We start from the raw sequence: 16,368 nt of genomic DNA on the forward strand, positions 1-16,368 counted from the left end.
TTGAACTAGCAAAGAGATTATGGCATTGAGATTATTTTGAAAGTGATCGTGGGAATACTGCCCAGTGCTGTGACTCCAGCTGAGTAAATATCAAAGATGTTAAGATTCAGAGGAAAGACAGGGAGAGCAAAGGGTGCAAAGGATATAAAGGAGCAGAATGAATGACGTTATGTACCAGTGATGAGAATATGGGCTGCAAATAGAGTGTAATAAATCAAAATACAGTAAAAACCAAACAAATGCACCATTTTGACTCATAAGATAGGGGACATTTAACTTTTCATTATGAAGTCCATGCTCTTCTCATTTGGGATGCTTGTTCTTAAAAGTATTTTCATACCTTTCTTTCTCCTTATTCTGTCTTCCCAGAATGCCTTCTTTTACTTCATTTGGACAAATCTGTCATATTTCATTACATAGTGTATGGGTCACTTCTTTTCTAAAGCTTTCTATGATATCTCCCACCATATTCTTGATTCCTCTTTGATTTCATAGCATTTTTTTTAAATTGAAGTATCGTTGATTTACAATATTGTCTTAGTTTTCAGATACACAGTAAAGTGATTCAGTTTTATATATTTCAGATTCTCTTCCATTGTACATTATTAACATAGTTTTTAGTGCTATACAGTAAATCCTTGTTGCTTTTCTATTTTTGTATAGTGTGTATCTGTTAATCCCATACTCCAAATTTATCTTTCTGTCTCTCTCCCTTTACCCTTTAGTAACCGTAAGTTTGTTTTCCATGTCTGTGAATCTGTTTCTGGTTTGTAAATTCATTTGTATTATGAGATTCCACATGTAAGTGATACAACATTTCTCTTTCTCTGATTTACTTTACTTAGTGTGATAATCTCTAGGTCCATCCCTGTTACTGTAAATGGTATTTTTTTTCTCTTTTTATGGCTGAGTAATATTGCATTATGTATATATATGCTGTGTCTTCTTAAACCAATCCTCTGTTGATAGGCACTTGGGCTGGTTCCATGTCCTTGCTATTGCAGATAGTGCTGTTATGAACACTGAGGTGCATGGATCTTTTTGAATTAGAGTTTTCATCTTTTTTGGATATATGACAAGGAGTTGAATTGCTGCATCCTATGGTAATACAATTTTTAGTTTCCTTAAGGACTTTTCATACGTTCTCCACAGTGGCTGTAGCAATTTTCATTTGCATCAACAGTGTAGGAGGGTTCTCTTTCCCCCACACGGTCTCTAGTATTTATTATCTGTAGACTTTTTGATGATAGCCATTCAGACCAGTATGAGGTGGTACCTCATTGTGGTTTTGATTTGTATTTCTCTAATAATTAGTGATATTGAGCATCTTTTCATGTAACTGTTGGCTATCTGTATCCTTCTTTCAGGAAATGTCTATTTAGAACTTCTGCCTATTGACTGGGTTGTTTTGTTCTTTAAATATTGAGTTGTATGAGCTATATTCATATTTTCCCTTCTTAGTTATACTGCTCACAAACATTTTCTTCCATTCTATACATTTTTTTTTTCATTTTGCTGATAGTCTTCTTTGCTGTGCAAAAATATTAAATTTGATTAGGTCCCATTTGTTTATTTTTGCTTTTAATTCTTTTGAATTAATCTAAGCATATATTGCTATGATATATGTCACAAAATGTTCTGCCTATGTTCTCTGCTTCTGCAGTTTTTTGGTGTCATGTCTTATACTTAGGCCTTCACATTCTGAGTTTATTTTTGGATATGTTATGAGGGAGTGTTCTAGAAAAACAAATAAAAGGCATCCAAATTGGAAAGGAAGAGGTTCAAGTTTTCATTATATGCAGTTGAATGGCACACTATATAGTAAATCCTAAAGACTATGCAAAAACTTAGAAGTAATAAATGAATTTAGCAAGGCAGTAGGATACAAGATTAATATACAGAAATCTGCTGCATTTTTTTACACTTACAATTAAATATCAGAAAGAAAAAGTAAAACAATCTCATTTAAAATTCAGGTCAAGAATAAATAAATAAAATACCTAGGAATAAACCTAAACCAAGTAGGTGAAAGACCCATATGTTGAGAACTCTAAAAACACTCATAAAAGAAACTGAAACAAACAAATGGTGATTCAAACAAGTGGAAAGATATCCTATGCTCTTGGAAGAATTCATATTGTTAAAATGAGCATACTACCCAAAGCAATCTACAGATTTAATGCAATCCCTATCAATTATCCATGATATATTTTAGAGAACTACAACAAATAATCGTTAAGACTTATATAGAACCATAAAAGACCTAGAATTGCAAAAGCATTCCTGAGGGGGATTAAAAAAAAAAAAGCTGGAGGCATAACTGTCCCAGACTTCAGACAATACTACAAAGCTACAGTAATCAAAACAGCATGATATTGGCACAACAACTGATATATATATCAATGGAACAGAATAGAAAGTCCAGTAATAAACCTATACACCTATGGTCAAGTAATCTTTGACAAAGGAGGCAAGAATATACAAAGGAGAAAAAAATCCTCTTCAGCAAGTGATGCTGGGAAAACTGGACAGCCTGGACATCCCCATAGCACTTTTATTTTCAGTTTGCTCTTGGCACTCATCACAGTGTAACCTGGTTCTTTCCTGCAACAATTTAAAGAGCTCCTTTCTTGTGCCAGTCATCAGGCTAGGACAGAAATAAAATAAATACAAACCTTGCCCTCAAGGAGCTCACTCACAGTCTAGAAAAGGAGACTGGGCTGTAAACAAAGAAATTACACTTTTGTGATAAGTGTGATAGTGAAATTACATACAAGGCACAGATTTAGGGCAGCGAAAATGGTTAGTACAATCTAGGGATGGGAGGATCAGGAAAAATTGGCCAGATAAGATGATGCCAAGTCATATTACAATCTATTTTCTTTATTTCATTGTGAGCTCTTGAGTCTATACCTCATTTATGTTAGTATCCTCATTATCTACCAGTGCCTAGAACATTGCACATAGTAAGACTTACAAGCAGAATTTAATACAGTGGGTAGGGATCTGGTTCTAAAGAACAAAATGTCTAAAAGCCTGATTTGTTTATATTCAAAATTATTATTGTTATTGGTTTAATTTGATTTGGTACCTCTGCCTCTGTCTATGTATGCTTGCATGTTTGAAATGAAAACCAAGCTGTCTTCTTTGGTCAGGTTGACTGTGAAAATGACCATATTATATAAGGCAACATCTCCATGGGTTCATTCTCTCTTTCATCTATAGGTCCTCTTACTATTTTAATTTTAAAAAGTATGTTTCTTTAATTAATTAGTATATAAACTGTTAGAAGTAAAACTTAGAGGTTCTGCAGAGTTTTGAAAAATGCTTTCTTATTGATGGACATATGTATTTTGCAAACATTAACATTGACTTTATAGTTATTACAAAGTTAAAATACAAAGCATGGATGTCTTTGGCATTAGGCTCATTTATCTCTATACACTGTTACATTAATGTTGAATACTATTTGTTAAGTGTGAATTTGAAGCCATGAAACTCAACAGATTTCCATTAAAGTGAAAGAAAGTTGTGTTTAAAAATGAATTCTTAGAACAAAGATTTCAAAATGTTGTACTAATCACTCCATATTAATAAATTAATAAAATGCTTGCTTATGACCTTCAGGATAGGCAATTTCAATAACAATTTTCAGGCATCTTTGTAGATCCTGAATGAAACTGACTATGATAATGACACACTATAGAATTTCCTCCCCATATTTGCTTTGTAAGTATGGCATAAAATAACAATATTTAATTTAAAGGTGTAGCATTCACATTTATCACCAGAAGTATAGAGCTCAGCTTACAGATGACTACAATGAATAAATATGCTAGCAACTTGACTCTGGTTCTCAACCTTTTCTACTCTTACATTCCTTGACACTATATGCTACATGGAATAGTAAAGACATCTGAATTCAAATATTTTGAAGAAATGTGTATTTAGCAACTGAATACATGCTAACAGGAGTAATTTACAGCAGCAGTTTCATTACATTTTTCTCTCCAGTTTTCTAGTTCCCATCTGAAATCCAATGATAAATACAGATATGGAACATATTTACTACCTGGCAAAAAACATGCTTATTGAATGGGCACACAGCTTCTTCCCTTAGATAGCACATGAGCCACTTTGTCACCTATGTGGGAAAATCTTGCATTTTAGGATGATGTTGAACACACTGTAATGGGGTACCTACAAAAAGTTGCATTTTACACTGTCCTTCCTCTTCTTTCCAAAATTATTTACATCTCTTTTCCCTAATGTGTAGGTAGCAAAAATATTAAACACATACCATTGAAACTCACTAAATAATACATAAAAAGTAGCATTAAGTGTGCATTTACATGCATTTACACTTTACATTTGATTTCAAGTGGGTCATAATTTCTCTTCTGTTACGTACTTTTTCCTATTTTAAGATTGTTGTCATAATCTGTTCAAGGTCACATGAGTCTGTTAAAAAACTTTCAACTCTGATGATACAAGCATGAGCCAAAGTCTATTAAAACTGAATAAATGGGATATTAATTATTTTTTGTGCAAATTGCCCCGTTCACACTGACAGAAGATTAAGACTGGAATAAGTTATTTATGTGTAAGTTACATCTATAATTTTCTTCAAAAATGTAGACCTGATGATTTATTAAGACATGGTGGTGGATTTGTTTGTTTTGTTTAACTGAAATCTAGACTTTCTTTCTATGGGTATTTCATAGTGCTGAACAAAATGCATTCAGATATTAGATGGCATCCCTAAAGTTACATAATCTCTATCCTTTCAAATCCTTTATTTTTGAGGACTAATAAGAAATAAGATACTTTTGCTATTTTCAATAAATGTGTTTCAGCTGCAAATTTAGAATAAAATGCAATACTGAATTGCAGTACAGTTAAGATACTCTATGAAAACATTTTAAAATGACCTATTTTTGAAGCACTTTTTGTTCTTTGATTTATATCTCAAACACTTCTTCTCTATAGGAGTCTGTTCTTCAAATAATTTAAAATTCAGCTGCCATTTGAGGATGTACTTCTAAGAGTAACACTGTATTAATCAATGGAGCCTAAAATTGAATATAGGGTACTTCTAGGCTCCCATTTGAAACAAACATCAAAAAATTATTTATTCAACGTAATCATTAAAGTTGAAACATGAGCTTTCATCTGTGAAATATTTCAGCTGATAAAGAGGATTTTTTGAAAATTCACTATAGTCTGAGGTGAGAAATTAATTCTGAGTTATTTAGAATCCCAATACAGCTATAGTCAGAATTTCAATGCTGCTTTCATTAATTAGCAATAATATGTTTCCTTTGCATTTTTGTGCATGATGAAGGACCCAGAGAGGAATTCTTGGAAAGATGAATGCAGCACAAAAGAAACTGCATCTCAATGCTGAAGGTTTTTTACATCTTGAAGTCAATTATTCTTAAGGAATCATCTTAGGACAATGAAGCAGACAAGCCCTTAATTAATAATTATCTTATTTTATAAGTTGTTGCAGAAGACAACAAGCTTTACATGTTTTAAGGCTGGGTTGTGTCCTGGAAAACAGTTTGTATAAAAGTCACTCCCACTGACTTGAAAGGAATCATGAGTTCTTTAGACAGATAATTGTCTTAAGGTGAGATAAGAAATAGCTGGTAAAAATGTGAACAGAGCTGGGAAATTTGCTTTTAGGATGCTGTTCTGAATATCCTCGATCTCCCTCTTCTCAAAAATATTAAGTGACACAGATAAAAATCCTAATGGAGTCAAGAGAGAGTTTTTATATCTCAAATATCAGACAGGGATTCAAGTGAAGAGTTAAGACATTTTCTATTAACATTAAATTAAACCAATGCTTACTATTTTTATGAAATATACAATCCTTTTTCTCTTTGTTGATTCATTAGGTACAACAAAATGCATTTGCAAATTGATTTCTATTTTTGTTTTTCTTTCCAGATAAATGCTCTGTTTTTATAAGAATATTTATGCAGTTTCTAATTAATTTAGGTAATATTTGAAGAAAGGGAGGTGTTATTTTCTTAATTCCTCAGAGAAATAAAGCATACTTTATATCCAGACTTTAGGAATTAGTTGTTAATGATGTATATATGCTTTAGGACAATATTGGTTATTCTTGCAAAACTGAAAATGTTTTAAAAAAGCAGCACACAACTGGAGTTTTTTAAAAACAAAAACTATATACCACAATAACTGTAAGACAAAAACTTACTCTAACTTAGAAAAGAGCTAATTTTTTCTGCATATTTGTCATGGTACATTTAAATTATAGTTTTAATAAAATACATCTTTAGATCAAAGCTGGAAGAAAGACATCAGTAGTAGATCAGTGTATTCCATTTTTCTTCTGGATGACGAATGGTTTATGTTTGTTTGTTTGTTTTTTAATTTCCACAGACCATTTCATTCAGTATCATTTTACTCCTCCAGTACACATAAACATGAGTGTTGGTAGCCAAAAGATATCCTTGAATCCAACAATGTTTTGGGATATTCATCAGCTTAGTAAATCCATGCAGTTTATCTTAAATTTCTAGTTCAAGAAAATGGCTTTGCTGATGCCATTTTTATTCTTTAGATGGCACTATGGCAAATGACATTTTTATTTCTCAGGCAAAGAAGAAAGTGAAACCTGTATAGTGAAATCTCATAGGAAACATTAAGTCACTAGTGTGAACATCTGTGTTCATCTGACCTCTATTAATAGGTGTTGGTATTCAGAAGAATGCCTGTTAGTAATATTACTCATGGACTTAATTTATAGTTGGTGGAACTCAGTTGCATTTCCCACCATTGTAAACATCCACATAATGCCATGAAAAAGTTCATGTATATTGCATTTTTTCCAGTTATTGTCTAGGCAAGTTTCTACTTGTTTGAGGTTTCTAGAGGTAATGCAGCTCAGACACTCCTGGGTGCCCTCTCAAATTCGTGGGTCCTCCTGTTTCTGCCTTTCTTATTTTCCTGTAAGTGCTTCCATTTGTTACTGTTCCCTTGGGTATGTCCTGGCCTTTGCCTACGCTGTTTTCGGTCCCTTTTCCAAACTTGTTCACAGAACTCATCCATTGTGTTCAGGTTGGGATGGTTGATGAGCTGCATGAAGTCTCTGTACCAGACCTTCTGGCTAGGCGTCATGCTGTTGGACGTTTCTTTGGTCTTAGACCCATCTCCATCATCATCTTTATGAAGAAGTTCTTCCAAATGCTCTGTGTCAATGACTTCTAGGGTCACTTTAAGAAGAGTTTGCATGAATCCGTGTTCCACTGCATGACAGAGGTAATTGCCTGAATCCTTCCGCTGCAGACTACGCAGTAGAAGGCCTTGTTCTGTTCTGATGATATGATCATCCACTCTGATCTAGCAAAAGAAAATAAGCAGTGAAATCATATATATTTACAAGAAATATAAGCTCCAAAACTCTGTCTCAGTAAAAATTTGTATTGTATACTGAGGTACATTTTAACAGTAAAATTTCTAGTTTAAGAGAATGATATAATTTCCCCATCAGAAAAAAGAGTTATAAACTTCTCCTGTCTTTAAGACGTATTGCAAAATACTGGTTGTCTATTGTTTTAATAAAATTTCTCATAATAATTTAAAATAATTAAGAGGATGAAAGGACAAAGATATATTCTATTTTAAAACTTTGAAATAAAGTGTATAAATATAGGCAAAAGTGAGTATTGGAATTGGAATACAGAAACATAATACTAGAAAACAGTGCAGCATTAAAATGAATTTATAATAAGGTTTGAAAAAATGAAATAAATTCAGTAGTTGAGCAAAAGCAGAAAAATTATGGGATTACATGCTTACTTATTTATTCAATTTCCTGTCTTAGATGCGACATGAACACATGTCATTTAATATATCTAACTGCACTTTTACTCTGAATGAAGTTTACAAAAGAGATCTCTGAAAGCCTAAGCTGGTAACATATAAAATCAACCTTAACATGTATATGACATGATTACATGTTTAAAGACTGCTTCAACTGTCAAAAGAGATAATGGGGTACTTTCACTTCTACATTCAGATTATGTAAAATTGTCTGCAAAATGTGCATTCATAAATCACGTACATTGTATGGTTACCCTTATTTAAAGCTTTAAAAAATGTTTAAAAGTCAGAGTATTCACTGAGATTTTCTGTGTATAATTTTTTAATTTTACAGAGGAATTAATGGATTCATTGAGGAGGAATATTTGTATGAAACTACATGCATACTTCACATCAGAGTTCAGTACTGGGACCTAAGATCTTTCCTCCTGAATCTACTACTCCTTTCTCTTAACTGCCTCTTCCCATTTGAGGAAGAAGTTAATGAAGAAAGGGAAACTTGTTTGGATAGCAGAATAAATTGAACAAAAGTTAAAATTAGTTAGGAGGATTTTTCTTTTTCTTGTATACAAATGAATATAATATAATAGATAACTCCAGGCCAAAAAAAAAAAAATAATCTCTAAAATGTACCGCTGGCCCCGTCCCCCCAAACCCTTGCCACAAACAGCTTCCAGGACAAAATTCTTACAGTTCAACTTTGTTCCTTTAATTCCTAGCACAAAGCCTGCCATAAAATCATCTTCAGTTAATACTTATTTAATGAACAGGTACTGGTAGATTAAGAAAAGAATAAATATTCACAGTACTTCTTCCCCCTAAGTCAACCACGCTGGGGTCACTTAACAGCATATGTTAGGTAGAGTGAGTCCAGTTTCTTTCCTATACCTCTTCTTTTGGCTCTTCATTTCGCCTCTGGAACTGCCAATAGACCAGAGCTCGCTGTGATTTCGGACTGCATTCCAGGAACGTGCTACTATTTTCTACTCCATAGATGATTCTTTCTTCAAAGCTGTGGCCATGGTGATTATCTGGCCGGTGATGAGGAAATGAAATGAGAAAATGTTAGAGAAGTAAACTCAACTTTCCAGAGTATTTATTTGGAAATTCAGGAGATGGACTTGTTGCCGAGTTGGAAATCTTTTCCAATTTTATTGAGGATGGCAGAAATGTCAATGTTTCAGAACTCAAGTGTCTACCTAAACAGACTAGTTATTTTGTTATGGGTTATATAAGGCATATACAGAGATTTGTCTACCAGAAAATAGCATTACATTAACAAAATTAGTCATACATGCAGTGTAACTATACATCTTTATATGCCATGATAATACTTTCCAAGAAATTCTTTTCATTGTAAAACTGGTCTAATTGTGCCAGTTTATATTGCACTATTTTCCAGCAGAAAAAGTAATTCGATTGTGTTTTTGAAAACAGAAGTTTTTCTTTGAGAACTTAATATTGCCTCTTTGTTTTTCATCTTTAAAATTAAATTCACCAACCAATAATATTTGTCTAGTATTTTACAGAAGTTATGAGTTCAGGAAGTTTATATTCCCTACCAATAACCCTTAAATAATCCACAAGTTTGTTCTGAAGATCAATTGATGTGAAATGTTTGGGATGGCTCAGAAGAAAGATGCACAAGTATAATGCAATGTGGTTTCAATTGTCTTTATTTTAAAATGACACATCTTTTATTATTTTCAAGAATTAGGCTAAAGAATATGGCAAGAGTATATAATAAAATACAGCAATAAGAAAGCCTGTTTCCTGATTAAGTTTCTATTATTTTACCCTTTATGTAACCTCCTTCAATGTGGTAAATGAAACACAGTTAAGATCAAAACTACGACACAGGGAGTCTAGGTAAAACTCATATAGAGAAAAAAAACTCCTTATTATCTTGTATAATCCTATTTCCATTATGACATCCTGTACAATCTGGAACTTATTAAATTCATTTAGAAAATAATAAATATATTTTCACATGCACAGAGGGCTGACAGTGTAGACATGAACAATTTTTGCTTATTCTTTCAAACTCAGCTAGATTTTTAATTTAAAAAATGTTTGACCCTTTTTTGCATTACTTTGACAGTTTTACTCTCATTATAACTATCTGAGTACTTTTGTCTGTCGTAGACAGTGTGATCTGCTCTAAGTTTAAAGCTTTCAAAAATCCTGCTTCCGCCAATCCCTGTACACAGCCTATGGCCATCATCTCCTGTTCTCACCCTGCCTATGGTCAACCTTCTGTCTGCATTTGCTGTCTCCAGGGATGTCTATCCCAGTGTCCTTTCCTTTATTGTTTCAGGTATGAAACAAAACTCTTCTAATATTGGGAAGTATCTGTCCCTTCTTATTTAAAAGATCAAGTCCCTGGAAATAATAATTAAAAAAAAAACATGAAATAACTGAAATGTAAAGAAATAATGTTTAACTGATTTCAAGTCACATTTCATTTCATGCTGGAGATAAGTGTATCTATCAATGTATACTTTGACTATGGCAGTGTTGTTTTTTTCCCCCTGAAATTATTAGTATATTTTTATTGAAAAAATATGATACATGTTGCTGTGCTAGTTTGCAAGACACCTACTTCTTTGGATAGAGATAAATTGAATCTCTTGTTCAACATGAGGTGGATGATCTGTGATTCAGGAGCTACCATGAATAATTAGAATGCTTTGTCACAGAGGTCATGAGAGTTTACCTAGAATGCATTTTTTCCTGCTAACTGTTGTACAGTTTAAATTTTTTTGATATTTAAATTATTTTCCTTATACTATGCTTATTTATAAATTACTTATAATATTATAAGAAAGGTAGATATCTGCAACATGCAACAACATGAATGAAACATGAGAACATGCTAAAAAAATGTCAGTCACAGAAAAACATAAACTGCATGATGTCATTTAGATGAGGTATGTAAAGTAGTAAAATATTCTAGAAGCAGATAGTAGAATGATGGTTGCCAGGGATTGGGGGAAAAGGAAATGAGGAATTGCTAGACAACGGGTATAAAATGTTATGCCAAATAAATGAGATCTGCTGTATAACAGTATGCCTATACTGAACAATACTGTATTGTACACTTTAAATTTGTGTATCTCATTTGATCTCATGTTTAGTGTTCTTACTCCAGTGAAACTAAAAAAAAAAAAAAGATTTTTTTTTAATTAAAAAAAGAAATCCTTTTACTTTTAGGAAGACACTTTTCATTCAGTCTCTAAACATTAATGAATCATAAGATATACAAGAGCATGATAAAACAGAAAAAAAAAATAAGTTGGATTTAAAAACAAACAACATGGTGATCCACCAGTATCTTCTCTCTTACCAGCCATGCTTACCAGGTCTTTTTCTTGAAGAAATTTATAATACTTGACTTGTCTCTCATCTAATCTGTCTAAATTAATGTAGATAACTATAGAAATCTAAGGTATAAATAAATTATTGCCCTCAAACATAGAAATCTGTTTAAATCCTTCAGTACATTAGTGGACATTCAGCTAAGAAAATCAATGTAACTTGTGCAATAAGAAATAATAGAGCTTAATATAAGTGAAACATCTATTAGGCACATTATCAAAAAGTCAGTTTGTCTTCTGAATTAATTTAATCATTCTTACTGATCCATGAAGTGAAGTGAAGTCGCTCAGTCGTGTCCAACTCTTTGCGACCCCATGGATTGTAGCTTACCAGGCTTCTCAGTCCATGGGATTTTCCAGGCAAGAGTACTGGAGTGGGTTGCCATTTCCTTCTCCAGGGCATCTTCCTGACCCAGGGATCGAACCCAGGTCTCCCACATTGTAGGCAGACGCTTTACCCACTGAACCACCAGGGAACCCCATGTTCTGTTAACTTAACTTAGTCCTAGAAAACCTACTTAGTCTTTATGTTCTCTCCAAAATCTCTTCTGGTGACAGCAAATATTTCCCAATGTACAGTAAAGAAAAGAATTCTCTTAAAAGTTTCCTGATTAAAAAAAAAAAAAATTCACCTGTTACTTGTCTACGAAAAGAAAGTGAAAGTGTAGTCACTCAGTCCTGTCCGACTCTGCAACCCCATGAACTACAGCCCTCCAGGCTCCTTTGTCGGTGGAAGTCTCTAGGCAAGAGGACTGGAGTGGATTGCGATTCCGTTCTCCAGGGGAATTTCCTGACTCAGGGATCAAACCCGGGTCTCCCTTATGGCAGGCAGATTCTTTACCATCTGAGCCACAAGGGAAGTCTGTTATTTGTCCATAGTAGAATCTAATATGTTATTTGATTTAGCCAAGGATTTATACCAAGTGATTTATGGTTTAATATAGGAATAGACCATGGGTTTCTTCAAAAAATATAATGACCTTCAGGCACTTTCCCACCTGAATAAGCTAAGAATCACAACTGGTGAAACCGGTTCATTGGCTTGAGGCCTTTAATAACTACTCTTGCCAATACCTTAAGGTTTCATTTCCCTCTAAGTTGGCTCTTTCTTTTTCTCCTCTGTCAAAATTAAAAGCAAAAGAAAATCTAGTTAGTAAGCAGTAAAGCTAAAAGTCCTGTCATATTAACTATCAGTCACAGTCATATTCAAAGGCGCTACTGAGTCTGTAGATGACAGTAGTACCTCCTATTCTCTGTTTTTTGAAGTTCTGTTGCCAATCGCCAAACACTAAACAGACAAAATTTCCACTGAATACATTTGTTTCTTTTAATTCCTCTGCAACAGAATGTTTCTGTCACCTGCAACTTTTAATTGTGGATCACAACTTTCATTTAAAGTGGCCTCAGGTAAGTTCTTATATTTGGGTATTTACATGTCACAACCCATAAACATTCTTTTCTGTTAAATTCGCCACACCTGACACCTTACAAATAGATACTCAATAAATATGTTTTTTTAAGTTTTAACTTATTTTTTATATAATGTTACAAGTCACACTCCATTAACGATTATTACCAAACATTGGCTATGTTCCCCATGTTGTTCAATATATCCTTGTAGCTGAACTTATACCAAATAGACTACTGGAAGGCACTCAGTAAATAGCCACTCCCTTTTCTGACCCTTCTACCGCAACTACTTGAGTAAATTTTGTACAATACAGGAAACATCAGGGGTCTAATAACTATACGATTTTCTCTCTCTCATTTTCCCCTCCTTTCTTCCCTTTACCCTTATTGCTGTCTCTCTTTCCCTCTCCTTCTCTCCAAGAGTAATTACAAACAGGAACAACATTTTGATTCTTGACTTCTAAAATTGAACTAACTGTTCAATATTTTAGATGCCAGAACTCAAAATACTTTATTGAGAATCTATAATAAGACAAATTAAGAACTCCTTCCCAACATCAATCCTGCTCTCTCATCCCCATTAAAGAAGGTATTTCCTCATTTATGCTTTCAAAAATCCTCTTTTTACATGTACTTTTAGATCACATGTAGTCTTAATTGCTACAATTATTTATCAGTCTAGTTATATCCTTCCATTTTTTTGTTTTCCACAATTCTGGCACAAGGGTGTCATAAACCTTTAAATGATGTTTGCTAAAAGGGAAAACGAGGTAATGATTTACTCTGCATTTAAAAGCTGAAATCTCATGTAACTTTGACATCCTCAAGACACAGAGTTATCATAATTACATAGATCATTAAGAGTTCAATCAATTAAAATGGCATAGGGTGTATACCCTCAATATGACAGAACAAATGATTTAACTGAAAACATTTCAAGTCTTCTAAATTTGTTAAGTTTTATAATGTTACATGAGTTGATTTGAGATATGGTAGGAGAAGATGATGATTAGTCAAGTGTATTCCAAAATCAAAAATCCAAATATGGGATATTAACAGAGATTTCACAAGTTATATGCATAAATCCTCACATCTCTAGGGTCACCTCTATCTCTAAAGGATGTCCATGCCAATGAGTAATCTTTCCAGAAAGAAAGCAATCTCATTTTAATCCATTAAAAAAAAAACTTTTCACACTGAGCAACTGTTTTGAATACAAACTTTTGTCATGAATATTAGCAGTAGATAAGAAGGGTGTAGTTGTTAAATTGGCACAAAAATTCTTGTGGGTTGAAGCAACAAACATTAAATTTATTTTAGATGCATTGGTGTGTTTAAATAGCACATATTACAATATGCTGCAGCTGTTAATGACAAGAAATAATGTTTTTAAGGAAGCAATCTTCAATTAATCATTTCCTCTTTTAGTTGGATAATTTATGGAAATGAAATGAGGCTAATAAACCAGAAAGAATGGGAGGAAAGAAAGAAGTTAAATAAATTGCTTCCTGTTGTAACAACAAAAAGTCGTGATATCCATCATTTGTCCAGAAACATGATGTTGCTAAAGGCCTTATTTAGTATTTGATTGTCTTCCAATATTGCAGAAACAGAAGGCATCACATTTCAGCTTTCCATTTATTTCACTTTCCATTTTAACCCCATACATGTCTCCCATGATTGAAATACTAATAATATAAGAATCTTAGGAAATTTGATTTCATGTATAAAAGACAGATATAGGTTAGGTAGTGAACTATATATGCTCTCTGCTGTCATTTTTTTATGTTCTCCCTTTTAGGTTATTAAAAAGTTGAATTTCATAAATAAGGAGTATAAAAATAAAATAATTTGCCAGAGGGAAATTGGTTGCAAGCTATTTAAAATATTTAGCAAATTCAGTTAGTTGCCAAACTATGCAAAGAGAAATATAATTCTACTTGTATTCATTACATTATAATTTTAATATTTTACACTGTCAATCTTTCCACAATATTATTCAATGTAGGGGCTTTCCTGGTGGCTCAGATGGTAAAGAATTCACCTGAAATGCAGGAGACCTGGGTTCAATCTCTGGTTTGGGAAGATCCCCTAGAGGAGGGCATGGCAACCCACTTTAGTATTCCTGCCTGGAGAAAACCCACTGACAGAGGAACCTGATGGCCTGCAGTCCACGGGGTTGCCAAGAGTCAGGCACAAGTGAGCAACTCAACATATTCAATGTAAAGGTCAAGTAAGCAGAAAAGGAAATGTTGTCCCCCAATTCCCGGTGACACAGCTATGCACTTCTTATGTAAAAACAACATTACTTAGATTTTTCTTACTGGATTCTAGATTATTTTCTCCAGAAAATACAACCAGCACTTTATCAACAGAAAAGACTATTAATTCGACTCCAAGCAGATGAATAATATTTTCTAAAGTAGCAGTAGCAGAAAAGGCATTTCATGGATGAATCAGTAACTCTTGGAAAGGCATTAAATATTTTAAAATAAAAGACAAAAATGTATTCATCCTTAACATTTGTGTATATTTTGGACCTAACAATATTAAGATGGTTAACAACTGATTCAATAATTTCATATACTGCAGTGCTCTTAACACAAATTTATAGTATATACAAGCTATGTAACAAGGGTACTATTCATTTGTTTATAAAGATAATGCTTAGTATAATGTTTCTCCACTCCACTCTAATCTTGTATGATGAGAAACTAGTTTCTTAGTAAATGTTTGTAGCATGCAAACATGCACCTCGAAGTGTGTGCATATATATTAAAGTTCATGCACTTAATATATGTATTTCTTAAGTACAAAAAAGATTTAATTAATGGAACCCTAGAGAAAATTTAAACTTCTAATTTATCAAATGCTAAAATAAATTTAAACGGTAAATTGTTTTATGCCCTAATTACTATCTGTCGCTGATGCTGGAAAATAATTATCTACCAGAATACAACACTTAAAACTTTACAGTTCAACTTTTACAGTTTTCTTTTAATTTCACAGATACCTGTGGATTTGTGTTTGAATGCTCTTGTGAGTGTATCGATAGGTAGATAGATAAACAGAGACATGACTAGGGTATTTTAGTTTTATTATTCATGGAAAATTATTGTATTAAAGAGTTGCCAGTGTCTCATTTTTAAGATATTTATTACTTTAAAATATAAAAGTGAAATTGAAATGCTCTGAAGTTAACTATGAAGTCATTTTAATAATGTGCTTAATAATCTTGTGACATCAGAGGATTCAATGCTTCTTAGTATAAGGAGGGGGCTGAAACTCAATTATTTATAAAGCATCACCAATATGAAGCTATCTACTGGAATATTTAGTCTATATCGAATTTCTGATATGTTTTATTTTTCATGATTATATAGCAAATTCTTTACCAAGAAAGCACATGTAATTTATATGCCATAAAATTATGACAGGAATTTATATATTTAGAAATCCAGAGACCTGAATTTTAAATGTTTAATTTACAGTTTTCAAAGAGATATGATAGAAGATGATGAAAAATCCATCTGCTGAAGCAGATCAGATCAGTCACTCAGTCGTGTCCAACTCTTTGCTACCCCATGAATCGCAGCACGCCAGGCCTCCCTGTCCATCACCAACTCCCGGAGTTCACTAAGACTCACATCCATCGAGTCAGTGATGCCATCCAGCCATCTCATCCTCTGTCGCCCCCTTCTCCTCCTGCCCCCAGTTCCTCCCA

At 33.1% G+C, this 16,368-nt stretch overlaps 1 protein-coding gene across 1 annotated transcript in view; it reads right to left on the bottom strand.

The window, feature by feature from the left end:
• Positions 1–2,533: 2,533 nt before the first annotated feature.
• SEMA3A (sema domain, immunoglobulin domain (Ig), short basic domain, secreted, (semaphorin) 3A) overlaps positions 2,534–16,368 on the bottom strand; it is a 251,914-nt gene continuing 238,079 nt past the window's right edge. The window contains exons 16-17 of the mRNA XM_010848141.1: positions 8,746–8,888; positions 2,534–7,374 (exon numbers count right to left, since the gene is read on the bottom strand). Of these exons, the coding sequence (XP_010846443.1) occupies positions 6,919–7,374; positions 8,746–8,888 (599 nt within the window). The 3' untranslated portion in view covers positions 2,534–6,918. The remainder of the gene's footprint in view (positions 7,375–8,745; positions 8,889–16,368) is intronic.

Source organism: Bison bison, unplaced genomic scaffold, assembly GCF_000754665.1.
Source record: "Bison bison bison isolate TAMUID 2011002044 unplaced genomic scaffold, Bison_UMD1.0 scf7180017864260, whole genome shotgun sequence".
In the NCBI taxonomy this organism is placed as follows: domain Eukaryota; kingdom Metazoa; phylum Chordata; class Mammalia; order Artiodactyla; family Bovidae; genus Bison; species Bison bison.